General features: G+C 50.8%; 1 protein-coding gene across 4 annotated transcripts in view; it reads left to right on the top strand.

Annotated features, from left to right (window-relative positions):
- Positions 1-15,064, top strand: part of tmem184ba (transmembrane protein 184ba) — a 139,620-nt gene extending 124,556 nt beyond the window's left edge. For 3 of the 4 annotated variants that reach the window (XM_087978105.1, XM_087978107.1, XM_087978106.1), the window contains exons 9-10: positions 1,921-1,941; positions 14,820-15,064. In XM_087978105.1, coding sequence (XP_087834231.1) covers positions 1,921-1,941; positions 14,820-15,058 — 260 coding nt within the window. In that variant the 3' untranslated portion in view covers positions 15,059-15,064. The remainder of the gene's footprint in view (positions 1-1,920; positions 1,942-14,819) is intronic. The other variant, XM_087978108.1, reaches the window with a different exon arrangement.
- Positions 15,065-15,696: the final 632 nt, after the last annotated feature.

The following is a 15,696-nucleotide window of genomic DNA, read 5'->3' as shown; positions in this document are numbered from 1 at the left end:
ATTTCTGGCATTTTCTGTTTTTTGGTTAAACCCTGAGGCATCGTGGGAACGGCCACATTTTGATTAATACTATATTTGCTGCAACACAATTCTATACGCTGAGTTATGCAGTCATAGAGATGTACAGCACGGAAACAGACCCTTCGGTCCAACCCGTCCATGCTGACCAGATATCCCAACCCAATCTAGACCCATTTGGCAGCACTTGGCCCACATCCCTCCAAACCCTTCCTATTCATGCACCCATCCAGATGCTCTTATGTGTTGTAATTGTACCAGCCCCCACTACGTCCTCTGGCGGCTCATTCCATACACGTACCACCCTTAGGTCCCTTTTATATCTTTCCCCTCTCATCCTAAACCTATGCCCTCTACTTCTGGACTCCCTCACCCCAGGGAAAATACCTTAGCTATTTACCCTATCCATGCCCCTCATGATTGTATCAACCTTTATAAGGTCACCCCTCACCTTTGACGCTCCAGGGATAACAGCCCCAGCCTATTCAGCCTCTTCCCCAGAGTTCAATCCTCCCTGTAGCTCAACATCCTTGTAAACCTTTCCTGAACCTTCTCAAGTTTCACAACATCCTTCCGATAGGAAGGAGACCAGAATTGCATGCAATTACAAATCCTATCTCTTATAATTTTTTCCAACACCTTACCCACAACCAAAGTAAGGCTCACTGGCCTATAATTACCAGGGTTGTCTCTACTCCCCTTCTTAAATAAAGGAACAATATTTGCTATCCTCTAGTCTTCTGGCACGACTCCTGTCAACAATGATGACATAAAGATTGAAGCCAAAGGCTCTGCAATCTCCTCGGAGAATCCGAGGATAAATTCCAAGCAGCCCAGGGATCTTATCTATCTTCAGATCTTCCAAAACTGCTAAAACCTCCTCAATCCCATCTAACCTTGTAGCCTGAATCTCCGTATTCTCATTAACATTGCCCTTTTCCAATGTGAATACTGACAAAAAGTATTCATTAAGTGCGTCCCCTATGTCTTTACATTCCACACACAACTTTCCACACTATCTTTCAGTGGCCCTCATCTTACTCTAGTCATTCTTTTATTTCGGATATACCTGTACAAGACCTTGGGGTTTTCCTTGATCCCATCCACCAACCTCAGGTCCCCTCCTGGCTCTTCTTAGCCCTCTCTTTAGATCTTTTCTGGCTAACTTATGACACTCCAGCCCCTATCTCAGCCTTCACACCTCCTCCTCATATAAGCTGCCTTCTTCCTCTTGACAAGAGCTTCAACTTCTTTAGTAAACCATTAATCCTTCTCTCGACAACTACCTCCCTGCCGTTAGGTATATACTTGTCAAGGACCCACAGTATCCATTCCTTGAATAAGCTCCACATTTCAATTGGAGTTGCAGTTTCCTTCCCCATCCTATGCATCTTAAAATCTTGCCCAATCGCATCATAATTGCCTTTCCCCCAGTTATACCTGTCTCCCTGCGGTACATACCTATCACTGCTCATTGCTATGTAAACATAACCAAATTGTGATCACTATCACCAAAGTGCTCACCTACCTCCAAATCTAACACCTGGCCAGGTTCATTCTGCAGTACCAAATCCAATATGCATCACCCCTTGTTGGCCTGTACATACTGTACCTCCTGCACACATTGAACAAAAACTGACCCATCTAACCTATAGAGTTCCCAGTCAATATTGGGGAAGTTAAACTAGGGAAATAAAAGCACTGTATGATCACAGTTTTATTTTGTGTCTGATGATATGAGCAGCAGGTCGTGTTTGTGTGGGTGTGGAGTGTCGGGGGGTTCCTTCTCATTCATTCTTTTTTTTTCTCCTTCTCTCACTCTGCACCCACCCCTCTCCCTCCTTTCTGTCTCTCACTCTCTTTCACTGTCTCCTGCTTCTGCCAATCTCTCACCGTGGATAGTCCTGGCATATGGGCCCTACGGTAGGCTGAACTTACCTTTTTTCTTGTTAGTCTGTAATTGCTGAATTTGATCCTTGCTCTGTGAATGTACTGTGTTCTTGCTTTGTCCATTGGAGGGGGTATCGCGAGAGATGTGCATTTATGTGGCGCCTCTCAGTACCTGAGGGCATTCCGCAGCTTGCGAATGCTGATGAAATTTTCTTTTGCATTGCGCATAACGCAGGGAGTGCTGCACAGCAGGGTCTTACTAACAATTAAGGGCGATATCATCTTGTTTTTTTGGTGGTACCCATCGAGTGTTAATATTGGCCAGGGCACTGAGGGTGGCACCAACACCTCCACATCCTACACCATCTTGTCGCTGTCCAATACAGTAGAAGGGGTCCTGACTGTGACATCTCATCTGAAAGTTTCAGTGGACGCAGCACTCCCTCCAGTACGGTGCTGAGATGGCACTGTTTTAGACTGTCTTTAACAGCGGGTCAGCGACTCTGATTAAGGGGAGGCAGTAGCTGAGAGGTGTGATCGCTGAACTGTTCATCCAGAGACGTGGGTAATGATCTCAGGACCTGCGTTCAAATCCTGCTGATTGCTCTTGGGAAGGTGATGTTGAGATTTTATGTTTCTGGGGGGTTTAGGTACAATCCCTGCACTATTGGGGTGGGGGGACTATTCCAGGAGTTTTGGTTCATTTTGGCAGGGTCAGGGGAGAGTGAAATTTGGAATTAAGACTTAATAATGATCATGAATCCATCGCTGACTATCAGGAAAAGCCCATCTGTTTCACTTTCGCGAGGGAGGCAATCTGTTATCCTAGGCAAAATTGGGTTCTGCAGATGCTGGAGATTAGAATCAAGATTAGAGTTAGTGAGTTTTGAGAAGATTTGTAGCTCAGCTTGAAGTTCTGGATGTAGGTTTGCTTGCTGAGCTGGAAGGTTCACTTTCAGACATTTCGTCACCATACAGGGTTCGTCTGGAGGCTCAGTGAAGATGTTACCTAGTATGGTGACAAAACATCTGAAGATGAACCTTCCAGCTCAGTGAACAAACCTACATCGAGATTAGAGTGGTGCTGGAAAAACACAGCGGGCCAGGCAGCATCCAAGGAGCAGGAAAATTAATGTTTCAGGCAAAAACCCTTCATCAGTCATCCTTACCTGGTCTGTACATGTGACTCCAGACTCTCAGCAATATGGCTGACTCTCAACTGTCCTCGGGGTGATTCAGGATGGGTAATAAATGCAGACCGAGCCAGCAACTGCCCTCATTATGCAAATGAATCAAAAAGCAAAAATTGAATAGCTTGCTCATCAAAGTTTGGAGTGTGGCACTGGAAAAGCACTGCAGGTCAGGCAGCATCCGAGGAGAGGGAGAGTCGACGTTTCGGGCATAAGCGCTTCATCAGGGATATCTTACACCCGAAACATCGACTCTCCTGCTCCTCGGATGCTGCCTGACCTGTTGTGTTTTTCCAGCACCACACACTCGACTCTGATCTCCGGCATCTGCAGTCCTCACTTTCTTGAGCTCATCAAGTCTCCCAAGGGACGAATTCCATTTGGGATGGTTTGGCGGTGGGGAGCTGGAATTGACTGAGTTGTGTTAAGTTCAGGGTGTGCCACCAGTGTTGGGAAACAAAATCGATTCTTAACTCTCCGCTGATCGCCAGTTTTGATCTGTTCCATTTGATACCGTATGTGAATTTGGGAAAATGTTCCTCATGATTCCGTTTTTGAGTGGGACGTCAGGAGAAATATCACGGGTAATATTCGAGCCCATTACTGAGCATCTGCTCCCACTATCTCTTTTTGCTTTTTCCATTTGAGCTTCAGGTCTTGACTCCAGGAAACTCTCACCTGAGACCTGAAACCAAGGCCAGTTTGGCTTCTCTGTGATGGATAGTAATGATCCCCACAGCCACTGTTTTGATGAGGGACCGGAATGTTCTAACCAGCATCGTCACCAACACTCAAGCCCTTGACAGGCTTCAAAAACACCTCATCAGCTCGTCTTGTTTCCTTACTGCTTGTGGGATCTTGCTGTGTGCAGACTTGCGCCCCACCCACCCACAGAGTGATTGAGGAGCGGGGGGGGGGCGGTTGGGGGGGTATAGAGAGCGGAATGTGGAACTCCTGAAACTGTCACACTTACTGGCACTGATTTTGCAATCTCCTGTGGAGAAGTCTAAAATAGGAGATGTGCAAATTGTGCAACTCTCTAGAAACCACAACAAGGAGCCTGTTGGGAGAGGAGGGGGAGGGGTGCATTCAGACATGAGTTACTTTGTTTTACCCAAGCAACCATTGTCTTTTAGAAAGAATGTCTAACAAAAAAAGCCGGGTGTGCTCAACACCTCCTTAACCATCCTGTCTACATGTGACGCAAAGTTCAAGGAATTATGAACCTGGTGATCTTAGATTAAGATAAATGCTTGGCGCAACATTGTAGGCCGAAGGGCCTGTACTGTTCTGGATGTAGGTTTGCTCGCTGAGCTGGAAGGTTTGTTTTCAGACGTTTTGTCACCCTACTAGGTAACATCCTCAGTGAGCCTTCACATGAAGGAGGCTCACTGAAGATGTTACCTAGTATGGTGACGAAACATCTGAAAACAAACCTTCCAGCTCAGCGAGCAAACCTACATCCAGAACCTCAACCTGAGCTACAAATCTTCTCAAACCCCACTGGCCTGTACTGTGCTGTACTGTTCTATGAACCCCTTGGTCTCTCTGTTCTACAGCACTATCCAAGGCCCTACTGCCAATTGTACAAGTCATGAGATGTCATGTTAAGGTTGTGCAGGATGTTGATTAGATTAGATTCCCTACAGTGTGGAAACAGGCTTTTTGGCCCAACAAGTCCACACCGACCCTCCGAAGAGTAACCCACCCAGACCCATTCCCCTACATTTATCCCTGATTAATGCACCTAACACTATGGGGCAATTTACATGGCCAATTCACCTGGTCTGCATATCTTCTGGGATGTTGGTGAGGTCCCTTCTGGGCGCCCTGTTGTAGGAAGGATATTATTAAACTGGAGAGGGTTCAGAAGGGATTTACCGGGATGTTGCCAGGATTGGAGGGTTTGTGTTATAGGGAGACATTGGATAGGGTAGGACTTTCTTCACTGGAGCATCGGAGGCTTAAAACGTCATGAGGGGTATAGGTAAGGTAAATGGCAGGTGTTTTCTTTTCCCCAGGATGGGGGATTTCAAGACGAGGGGCATATTTTTAAGGTGAGGGGGAAAGATTTAAAAAGGACGAAATGGGGCAGTTTTTTTTTACTTGGAGAGTGGTTTGTGTGTGGATTGAATTTCCTGAGAAAGTGGTGGATATGGGTACAGTTACAATGTTTAAGAAAACTTTAGATGAGTACATGAAAAAGCAATGTTTGGAGGGATATGGGCCAAGTGCAGGCAGGTGGGACTGGTTTAGTTTGGGGTTACAGTCAGCATGGTCGGACCGAAGGGTCTGCTTCCTTGCTCGATGACTCTGTAAAGATTTACGAGAGTGCTAAGATGGAAAGTTGGCATTTCTGAGACAGATTATTAGTCAAATTCAGATTTCTGTGGTTGCATCTAATGTGGTTGACTCATAACTCCCCTTTGATATGCCCTTGCAAACTGCTCAGGTCAGTTAGGGAAGTGAAACAGAGCCAGCGACACCCACATTTCGATGAAAGAGTAAATGTAATTAAAAAATGGTAATTTGTTCATCCAAGTCCAGTCTCTTCCCCCTTCCCCCAACCCCAATCACTCCTTAGCCCATTTACACCAGTCACTACTTCCCACGCAACACAAACCCAGTCACTCCCCTTCCTTAAATCACCCCACACACCCACACACATACACACACACACACAAACCCAGTCACTCCCCTTCCTTAACGACCCCCCGAACACACAAAGCCAGTCACTCCCATTCCCTCCCCCACACACACAAACCCAGTCACTCCCCTTACTTAACGACCCCCCCCACACACACACACACACACACACGAAGCCAGTCACTCCCATTCCCACCCACACACACAAAAACCCAGTCATTCCCCTTCCCTCAAGCACACTGCCCACACACACAAACCCAGTCACTCCCCTTCCCTAAAGCACCCTGCCCACACACACACAAACCCAGTTACTCCCCTTAATTAAACCACCACACACACACACAAGCCAGACATTCCCCTTCCCTGAACCATGCCTCACCCCCATGCACACCCACACATACACACTAACCCAGTCACTCTCCTTACCTAAACCATGCCTGCCACACACACACACACACACACACACACACACACAAACCCAATTCCTCCCCTTCCCTAAACCACCCCCTGCCACACACACACACAAAAACCCAGTCACTCCCCTTCCCTAAACCACTCCCCCCTCTCACACACAACCCCAGGCATGCCCCTTCCCTAAACCACTCCCTGCACACGCACACACAAACCCAGTCACTCCCTTCCCTAAAGCCCCCCCACCACACACACACACACACAAACCCAGTCACTCCCCTTCCCTAAACCACTCCCTGCACACGCATACACAAACCCAGTCACTCCCCTTCCCTAAAACACTCCCTGCACACGCACACACAAACCCAGTCACTCCCCTTCCCTAAAGCCCCCCCCCACACACACACACCAACCCAGTCACTCCCCTTCCCTAAAGCCTCCCCCACACACACACAAACCCAGTCACTCCCCTTCCCTAAACCATTCCCTCCCCCACACACACACACAAACCCAGTCACTCCCCTTCCCTAATGCCCCCCACACACACACCAACCCAGTCACTCCCCTTCCTTAAAGCCCTCCCCACACACACACACCCAGTCACTCCCCTTCCATACGTACCGCCCCCACACACACACAAACCCAGTCACTCCCCTTCCCTAAACCACTCCCCTTCCCTAAACCACTCCCCCCACATACAGACACAAACCCAATCACTTCCCTTCCCTAAACCACCCCCCCACACACCCACACAAACCCAGTCACTCCCTTCCCTAAAGCCACACCAAACAAGTAACTCCCCTTCCCTAAAGCCGCTCCACACACACACACACACACAAACCCAGTCACTCCCCTCCCCTAAAGCCACTCCCCCACACACACACAAACTCAGTCACTCCCCTTCCCTAAAGCCACCCCCCCACACACAGACACAAACCCAGTCACTCCCCTTCCCTAAAGCCACCCCCCCACACACAGACACAAACCCAGTCACTCCCCTTCCCTAAAGCACCCCGCCCACACACACACACACACACACACAAACCCAGTCACTCCCCTTCCCTAAAGCTGCCCCCACACACACACACCCACACAAACCCAGTCACTCCCCTTCCCTAAAGCACCCCGCCCACACACACACACACACACACACACAAACCCAGTCACTCCCCTTCCCTAAAGATCCCCCCCAACACACACAAACCCAGTCACCCCCCTTCCCTAAACCACACACAGAAACCCAGTCACTCCCCTTCCCTAAAGCACCACCCCCAAACACACACGCACACACACAAACCCAGCCACTCCCCTTCATTAAACCACCCCACCCCCCCCACACACACAAATACACACACAAACCCAGTCACTCCCTACCCTAATGCCCCCCGACACACACAAACCCAGTCACTCCCCGTCCCTAAAGCACCACCCCCAAACATACACACACTCTCAAACCCAGCCACTGCCCTCATTAAACCACCCCCCCCCACACACACACATACACACACAAGCCCAGTCACTCCCCTTCCCTAAAGCCCCCCCACACACACACCCAGTCACTCCCCTTCCCCAAGCCAACCCCCAGACACACATACACACACACACTCACAAACCCAGCCACTCCCCTTCATTAAACCATCCCCCCACACACACACAAATACACACACAAACCCAGTCACTCCCTACCCTAATGCCCCCCCACACACTCACAAACCCAATCACTCCCCTTCCCTAAGCCAACCCCCAGACACACACACACACTCACAAACCCAATCACTCCCCTTCCCTAAGCCAACCCCCAGACACACACACACACTCAAAAACCCAATCACTCCCCTTCCCTAAACCACCCCCATACACACACACAGCAACCAAGTCACTCCCCTTCCCTAAAGCACCCCCAAACACATACACACAAACCCAGTCACTCCCCCTCCCTAGAGCACCCCCCACACACACACCCAGTCACTCCCCTTCCCTAAGCCAACCCCCAGACACACATACACACACACACACACACAAACCCAGTCACTCCCCTTAAAGCCCCCCCACACACACAAACCCAGTCACTCCCCTTCCCTAAACCACTCCCCCCACATACAGACACAAACCCAATCACTTCCCTTCCCTAAACCACCCCCCCACACACCCATACACACACAAACCCAGTCACTCCCTTCCCTAAAGCCCCCCCAAACACACCAAACAAGTAACTCCCCTTCCCTAAAGCCGCTCCACACACACACACACACAAACCCAGTCACTCCCCTTCCCTAAAGCCCCCCCCACACACACACACAAACCCAGTCACTCCCCTTCCCTAAAGCCACCCCCCCACACACAGACACAAACCCAGTCACTCCCCTTCCCTAAAGCCCCCCCACACACACAAACCCAGTCACTCCCCTTCCCTAAAGCACCCCGCCCACACACACACACACAAACCCAGTCACTCCCCTTCCCTAAAGACCCCCCCCCACACACACAAACCCAGTCACCCCCCTTCCCTAAACCACACACACAAACCCAGTCACTCCCCTTCCCTAAAGCACCACCCCCAAACACACACACACTCACAAACCCAGCCACTCCCATTCATGAAACCAACCCCCCCCCACACACACACAAACCCAGTCACTCCCTACCCTAATGCCCCCCCACACACACACAAACCCAGTCACTCCCCGTCCCTAAAGCACCACCCCCAAACACACACACTCACAAACCCAGCCACTCCCATTCATTAAACCACCCCCCCACACACACACAAATACACACACAAACCCAGTCACTCCCTACCCTAATGCCCCCCCACACACTCACAAACCCAGCCACTCCCCTTCATTAAACCACCCCCACAAGCACACACACATACACACACAAGCCCAGTCACTCCCCTTCCCTAAAGCCCCCCCACACACACACCCAGTCACTCCCCTTCCGTAAGCCAACCCCCAGACACACACACACACACACTCACAAACCCAATCACTCCCCTTCCCTAAACCACCCCCACACACACACAGCAACCAAGTCACTCCCCTTCCCTAAAGCACCCCCAAACACATACACACATACACACAAACCCAGTCACTCCCCTTCCCTAAACCACCCCCCCCACACACAAACCCAGTTACTCCCCTTCCCTAAACCACCCCCCCACACACACACAAACCCAGTCACTCCCCTTCCCTCAACCACTCCTCTTCCCTAAACCACTCCCCACACATACACACACAAACCCAATCACTCCCCTTCCCTAAACCACCCCCCCCCACACACACACACACACACACAAACCCAGTCACTCCCCTTCCCTAAACCACCCCCCCGCACACACACACACACACACAAACCCAGTCACTCCCCTTCCCTAAACCACTCCCCTTCCCTTAACCGTTCCCCCCACATACACACACACACCAACCCAGTCACTTCTCTTCCCTAAAGCACCCCCCACACACACCCAGTTACTCCCCTTCCCTAAACCACCCCCCCCACACACAAACCCAGTCACTCCCCTTCCCTAGAACACCCACACACACACACAAACCCAGTCACTCCCATTCCCTAGAACACCCACCCACACACACACACAAACCCAGTCACTCCCCTTCCCTGAACCAACCCCTCTCCACACACACACACACACAAACACAGTCACTCTTATTCTCTAAACTCCCCCCCCCCACACACACACAGTCACTCCCCTTCCCTAAACCACCCCCCCAAACACACACAAACACAGTCACTCCCCTTCCCTAAAGCATCCCCACACACACACACAAATCCAGTCACTCCCCTTCCCTAAACCACTCCCCTTCCCTAAACCACTCCCCCCACATACACACACAAACCCAATCACTCCCCTTCCCTAAGCCAACCCCCAGACACACATACACACACACACAAACCCAGTCACTCCCCTTCCCTAAAGCACCGCCCCACACACAAACCCAGTCACTCCCCTTCCCTAAAGCAACCCCCCACACACACACACAAACACAGTCACTCCCCTTCCCTAGAGCACACCCCACACACACACTCACACTCACAAATCCAGTCACTCCCCTTCCCTGAACCAACCCCCTCCACACACACACACACACAAACACAGTCACTCCTATTCTCTAAACTCCACCCCCTCCCACACACACAAACCCAGTCACTCCCCTTCCCGAAACCATTCCCTCCCCCATACACAGACATAAACCCAGACAATCCCCTTCCCTAAAGCATCCTGCTCACACACACACAAACCCAGTCACTCCCCTTCCCTAAAGCCCCTTCCACAAACACACACACACACAAATCAAGTCACTCCCCTTCCCTAAAACACACATACAAACCCAGTCACTCCCTTTCCCGACGCACCCCGCACACACACACACAAACCCAATCACTCCCCTTCCCTTCCCTAAACCACTCCCCTTCCCTAAACCACTCCCTCCACATACACACACAAACCCAATCACTCCCCTTCCCTAAACGACCCCCCCCACACACACAAACCCAGTCGCTTCTCTTCCCTAATCCACCCCACATGCACACTCACACAGACACACGCGCGTGCACACACACACAACCCCAGTCATTCCCCTTCCCTAAACCACCCCCCACACACACACAACCCCAGTCACTCCCCTTCCCTAAACCACCCCCCCACACACACACAACCCCAGTCACTCCCCTTCCCTAAACAACACCCTCCCACACACACACACGCACTTGCACACACAAACCCAGTCACTCCCCTCCCGTAAACCACCGCGTGTGCGCACACACAGACGCGAGTACCCACAGACACACATGCGTGCATACGCACAGACGTGTGCACACAGACAGACACGCACGCACACACAGACACACACAAACCCAGTTACTCCCCTTCCCTAAACCACCCCACACGCGTGTGCGCGCAACCCACAGACACGCACACACAGCCAGTCACTCCCCTTACCTAATCAACACCCCCCCACACACACACAAACCCAGTCACTCCCCTTCCCTAAAACACCCCCCTGCACAGACACGCACACACAAACCCAGTCGCTCCCCTTCCCTAAACCACCCCACATGCGCACACACACAGACACCGACACACACGCGCACACACATACACAAAGCCAATCACTTTCCTTCCTTCCACTCACTCAAACCCTAAGCATTTTTTGAGCCCCACCCAGAAAACTCAACATTTCCTTCGCTCTCTCCCCCAACCTCCCCTTTTACCTCCTTCCCCAAAAGACCCCAGTCACACCACACTCAAAACAAAAAGAAATTCCAATCACTCTCTCTCCATCCTTCCCCCCCCCCCCCCCAAACAATCCCTACCCCCTTCAAAACCAAAGTCCCCTGGTCTGTTTGGATACAGCAGCCATATCCTGAGCTGTCCCAGCCTCCCAAAAGATGGTCTGTCTGTCTATCCCCCACCCTTCCCTGCCCCGAGTCGGGTCTCCCTCTGGGTGTCTGCTGGTCCCCCCCGAAGTACACCCTGGGGCCACGTGACTCCCTCCCACACTGCCATCTGCTCAAATCATACGCTGAGGATCATTGGTAGCAAATGGTCATCCAGCAGCTCCCGAAGGGGCGAGCAACTCCAGCAGCGGGCCTTCCAGGTGTACTGACCTGTCGTGTGGATGTGCGACCTGCACACAGAGTGACTCCCCAGCCTCTCGGGCTGTGAACTCCATAGAATTCAGAGGGGTGGAGGGTGCTCATTCAGAAGCCTGGTGCCAACTGTACCCCTCGGGCAGGGTTATCCCAAGCCTGAGAATATTTCCTCATCAAAGAAGAAATTGGTGGCTCAGTGGTTAGCACTGCTGCCTCACAGCTCCAGGGATCTGGGTTTGGTTCCAGCCTCGGGCAAGTGTCCATGTGGAGTTTGCACATTGTTACCGTGGGTTTTCTCTGGGTACTCCGGTTTCCTCCCACAATCCAAAGATGTGCACATTAGGCAAATTGGCCATGCTAAATAGCCTATAGTATTCAAGGATGTATAGGTTAGGTGCATTAGACAGGGGTAAATGTAGAGTAATAGGAGAGGGGAATGGGTCTGGGTGGGTTACTCTTCGGAGGGCTGATGTGGACCTGTTGGGCCAAATGGCCTGTTTCCACATTGTAGGGATTCTATTCTATTAAATCAACCTCATTACTGTGAGTCTAGAGTCATATGTCGGCCACACCAAGTAAATATGACTGTTTTCCTTCCTTTAAAGGGCATTATTGATTGTTGGGAAAAAAGCCCCATCTGGTTTCATGGTCATCATCATTCCACATTCTTTACTGAATTCAAATTGCACCATCTGCCGTGGCAGGTTTTGAACCTGGGTTCCCAGAACATCAATTACATTTTTGGATTAATAGTCTAGCCATTGCCCTTTCACACGGGCTTGAAACGTCAACTCTGTGTGTCTCTCCACCGATGCTGAGTTTCTCCTGCAATTCCTCGTTTTATTACGAGGATGGACATGTTGGTCAACTCATAGCAGAAGTCTGGGGGCAAATGATGTGAAAGTGAACTGGAGATCAGAGCGGAGAGTGTGGTGCTGGAGAAGCACAGCCGGTCAGGCAGCATCCGAGGAGCAGGAGAATCAACGTTTGGGGCATAAATGCAGTAATGAGATGTGAGATGCAATCTCCAGGATTTGGTTCAGTCACAACTGGCAACACTGTGCAGGTTTAGGAAAGCACTTTGCTCCATCTTCCAGGGATCTGCCAATCTCTTATGGGCTGACAGTTAAGTTTGGGGGCAAAGTTTGGCCTTGGTGGGGGGGGGGGGAGTGGTGTTTAACCTCTTGCATTTCCCCTCCCCCTGAGTCTTCTATTGGACCACCTTCTCTGTCACCCCAACACTCTCACTCTTTAAAATGTGTGGTTGTTTTGATTTACTAGTGGGATGTGGGTGTCGCTGGTTGGTTCAGCTTTTAGTGCCCCGTCCCTAGTTGCCCCTTGAGAAGGTGGGGGTGAGCTGCTTCCTTGAACCGCTGCAGTCCACCTGCTGTGGGTTGACCCACAATGCCCTTAGGGAATTCCAGAATTTTGACTCCGCGATGGTGAAGGATATATTTCCAAGTCAGAATGGTGAGTGACTTGGAGGGGCATGTGCAGGGGGTCTGTTCCCATATATCTGCTACCCTTGTTGGAAGTGGTCGTAGGTTTGGAATTTGCTTTCTAATGATCTTTGTTGAATGCATGGCTGAAGAGTTAGTGCAGGAGGGGGAGGACTTTAGACTCTCCTGGATCACCGGGACTGTTTCTGAGAAAGGGTCTCCTGCACCTGAAGTGGAACTGGACTAACATCCTTGCAGGAGGTCCATGTGCCAAGTAGTGGGATTATAAAATGACAAAGTGTGGAAAAGACCCTTCGGTCCAACTTGTCTGTGCTGATTAGACATCCCAGTCTGACCTAGTCCCATTTGCCAGCACTTGTCCCATATCCTTCTAAACCCTTCCTATTCATGTACCACCCAGATGCCTTTTAAATGCTGTAATTGTACCAACCTCCACCACTTCCTCTGGCAGCTCGTTCCATGCACACACCACTCTCTGCGTGAAAAAGTTGCCCCTTGGGTCCCTTTGAATTGAATTGAATTGAATTGAATTTATTGTTACGTGTACCGAGGCACAGTGAAAAGCTTTGTCTTGCGAGCAATACAGGCAGATCACAAATTAAGTAGCAGAGACAGTAAATAATAGGTAAACAGCGGCAAAAACAAAAACACAGGGACAGGCGAGTCTGAGAGTCCGTTCAGTATTCTAACAACAGTAGGGTGGAAACTGTTTGAAAACCGGCTGGTGCGTGTGTTCAGGATTCTGTACCTTCTCCCCGATGGTAGAGGTTGTAGAAAAACATTGCCAGGGTGGGATGGATCTTTGAGAATGTTGGTGGCCTTTCCTTGACAGCGGGCCTGGTAGATGGATGCTATAAATGGGAGGTTGGCCTTTGTGATTGTCCAGGCTGAGTTCACCACTCACTGTAACCGTCTCCGATCTTGAATGGTACAGTTGCCATACCAGGTACCAGGTGCCAACTGTCCCATTTTAAATCTGGGAGACGGAGCAAAGTGTTACCCAAAAGTTGTGCTGTGTTACCAACCGTGACTAGATCAAATCCTAGAGGCTTCACATCACAGCTTCACATCACAGCTCCAGACCAACACATCCATCCTCATAATAAAAACAGGAATTGCTGGAGAATCTCCGCTGGGCTGGCAGCATCTGTGGGGAGAGAGAGAAACCAGAGTGGATGCCTAAAAGCCTTTCATAGAAACATAGGTGCAGGAGGAAGCTATTCGGGCCTTTGAACCTACTTCCTCCATTCATCACAATCGTGACTGAAGATCCAACTCAATAGCCTAATCCAGGGATCTCCCTGTAACCCATTCGCTCCAAGTGCTGTATCTAACCGCCTTTTGAATACCTTCAGTGTTTTATCACAGGAAGCAGTTGATGCCAATGAACTCCTCTTTGGGTGAAGAAATGTCTACTCATCTCCATCCTAAACAGTCCACCCCGAATCCGCAGGCCTTCCCCTGGTTTCTGGATGCACCCAACCATCGGGAATGTCCTCCCTGCATCTCCCCTTTACCGGTCCTGTTAGAAATTGATGATAAGTCTCTGTGAGAACCCGCCCTCCTCATTTTCTTTCCTCCTCCTCCTCAGGTCGCTGCGCCCCCATGAAGAGCATCTCGAGCAGCCTGAAGGAGACCATGAACCCCCACGACATTGTCCAGGACGCCATCCACAACTTCTCGCCGGCCTACCAGCAGTACACGCAGCAGTCGACCCTGGAGCACGGCACCCCCTGGCGCAACGGCCATGCCGTCTCTCGGACCCACAGCATCGCTAGCATCCGCGACACAGAGAAGACCCTCCTGCTGAGCTCAGACGACGAGTTCTGAGCCCGTCCCGGGTGGGGGGAGGAGAGGGGGGAAGAAGGGGCGGACAGGTGGGAGGGTGGGTGGTAGCGATGGGCGGGGTCTGGGGCCTGTGGAGAAAACAGAGTTGGCAACAGACCTTGAGAGGGCCGACAAAGCAGCCACATTTTTATTTTCTCTCCACGACACCCCCATTCCCCTCCCTGGTTTCCTCCCGCAATCAGCGAACGTTTTAACACCGACGGTAAAACGCCGCCGGGAACCTCCTCTCTTCGAAAACGGCGGGAGCTCGGCCTTTTGCGTCTTTGTGTTTAATTTTAGACTGTCGTTCTGCAGCCAGTGTCCCAGCCAGCTTCCGTCACCACAGCACCTCCCAAGTGAAGCATATCGATCGGTGTCGGCCTACTGGAGTTTGGTTTAAAAACGTGTGATTTATTTTTAAGAAAGTAATGTTTTGAGGCTTTAATGTTGGGGAGTGGGTAATCTGCAGCGGGGTAGCTTACAGTAATTGGGACAATTGCCCTTCTGAAGGCTGTGGTGTGCACAGACGTAGGTTGGGGAAGGTGTCTGTGTTGGGTATCCTCGAGAGATCAACAGGCCTGCCGATAGTTCAGTGTCTGCCTGCTCCCCACTGGCAGCAAATTCCAAACTGCACTGCTATT

The sequence above is a fragment of the Chiloscyllium plagiosum genome, unplaced genomic scaffold (genome assembly GCF_037043375.1).
Source record: "Chiloscyllium plagiosum isolate Xiang-an unplaced genomic scaffold, Cpla_swu_hap1 HiC_scaffold_33, whole genome shotgun sequence".
Taxonomy (NCBI): Eukaryota; Metazoa; Chordata; class Chondrichthyes; order Orectolobiformes; family Hemiscylliidae; genus Chiloscyllium; species Chiloscyllium plagiosum.
This window is presented reverse-complemented; position numbering and strand designations above follow the sequence as displayed.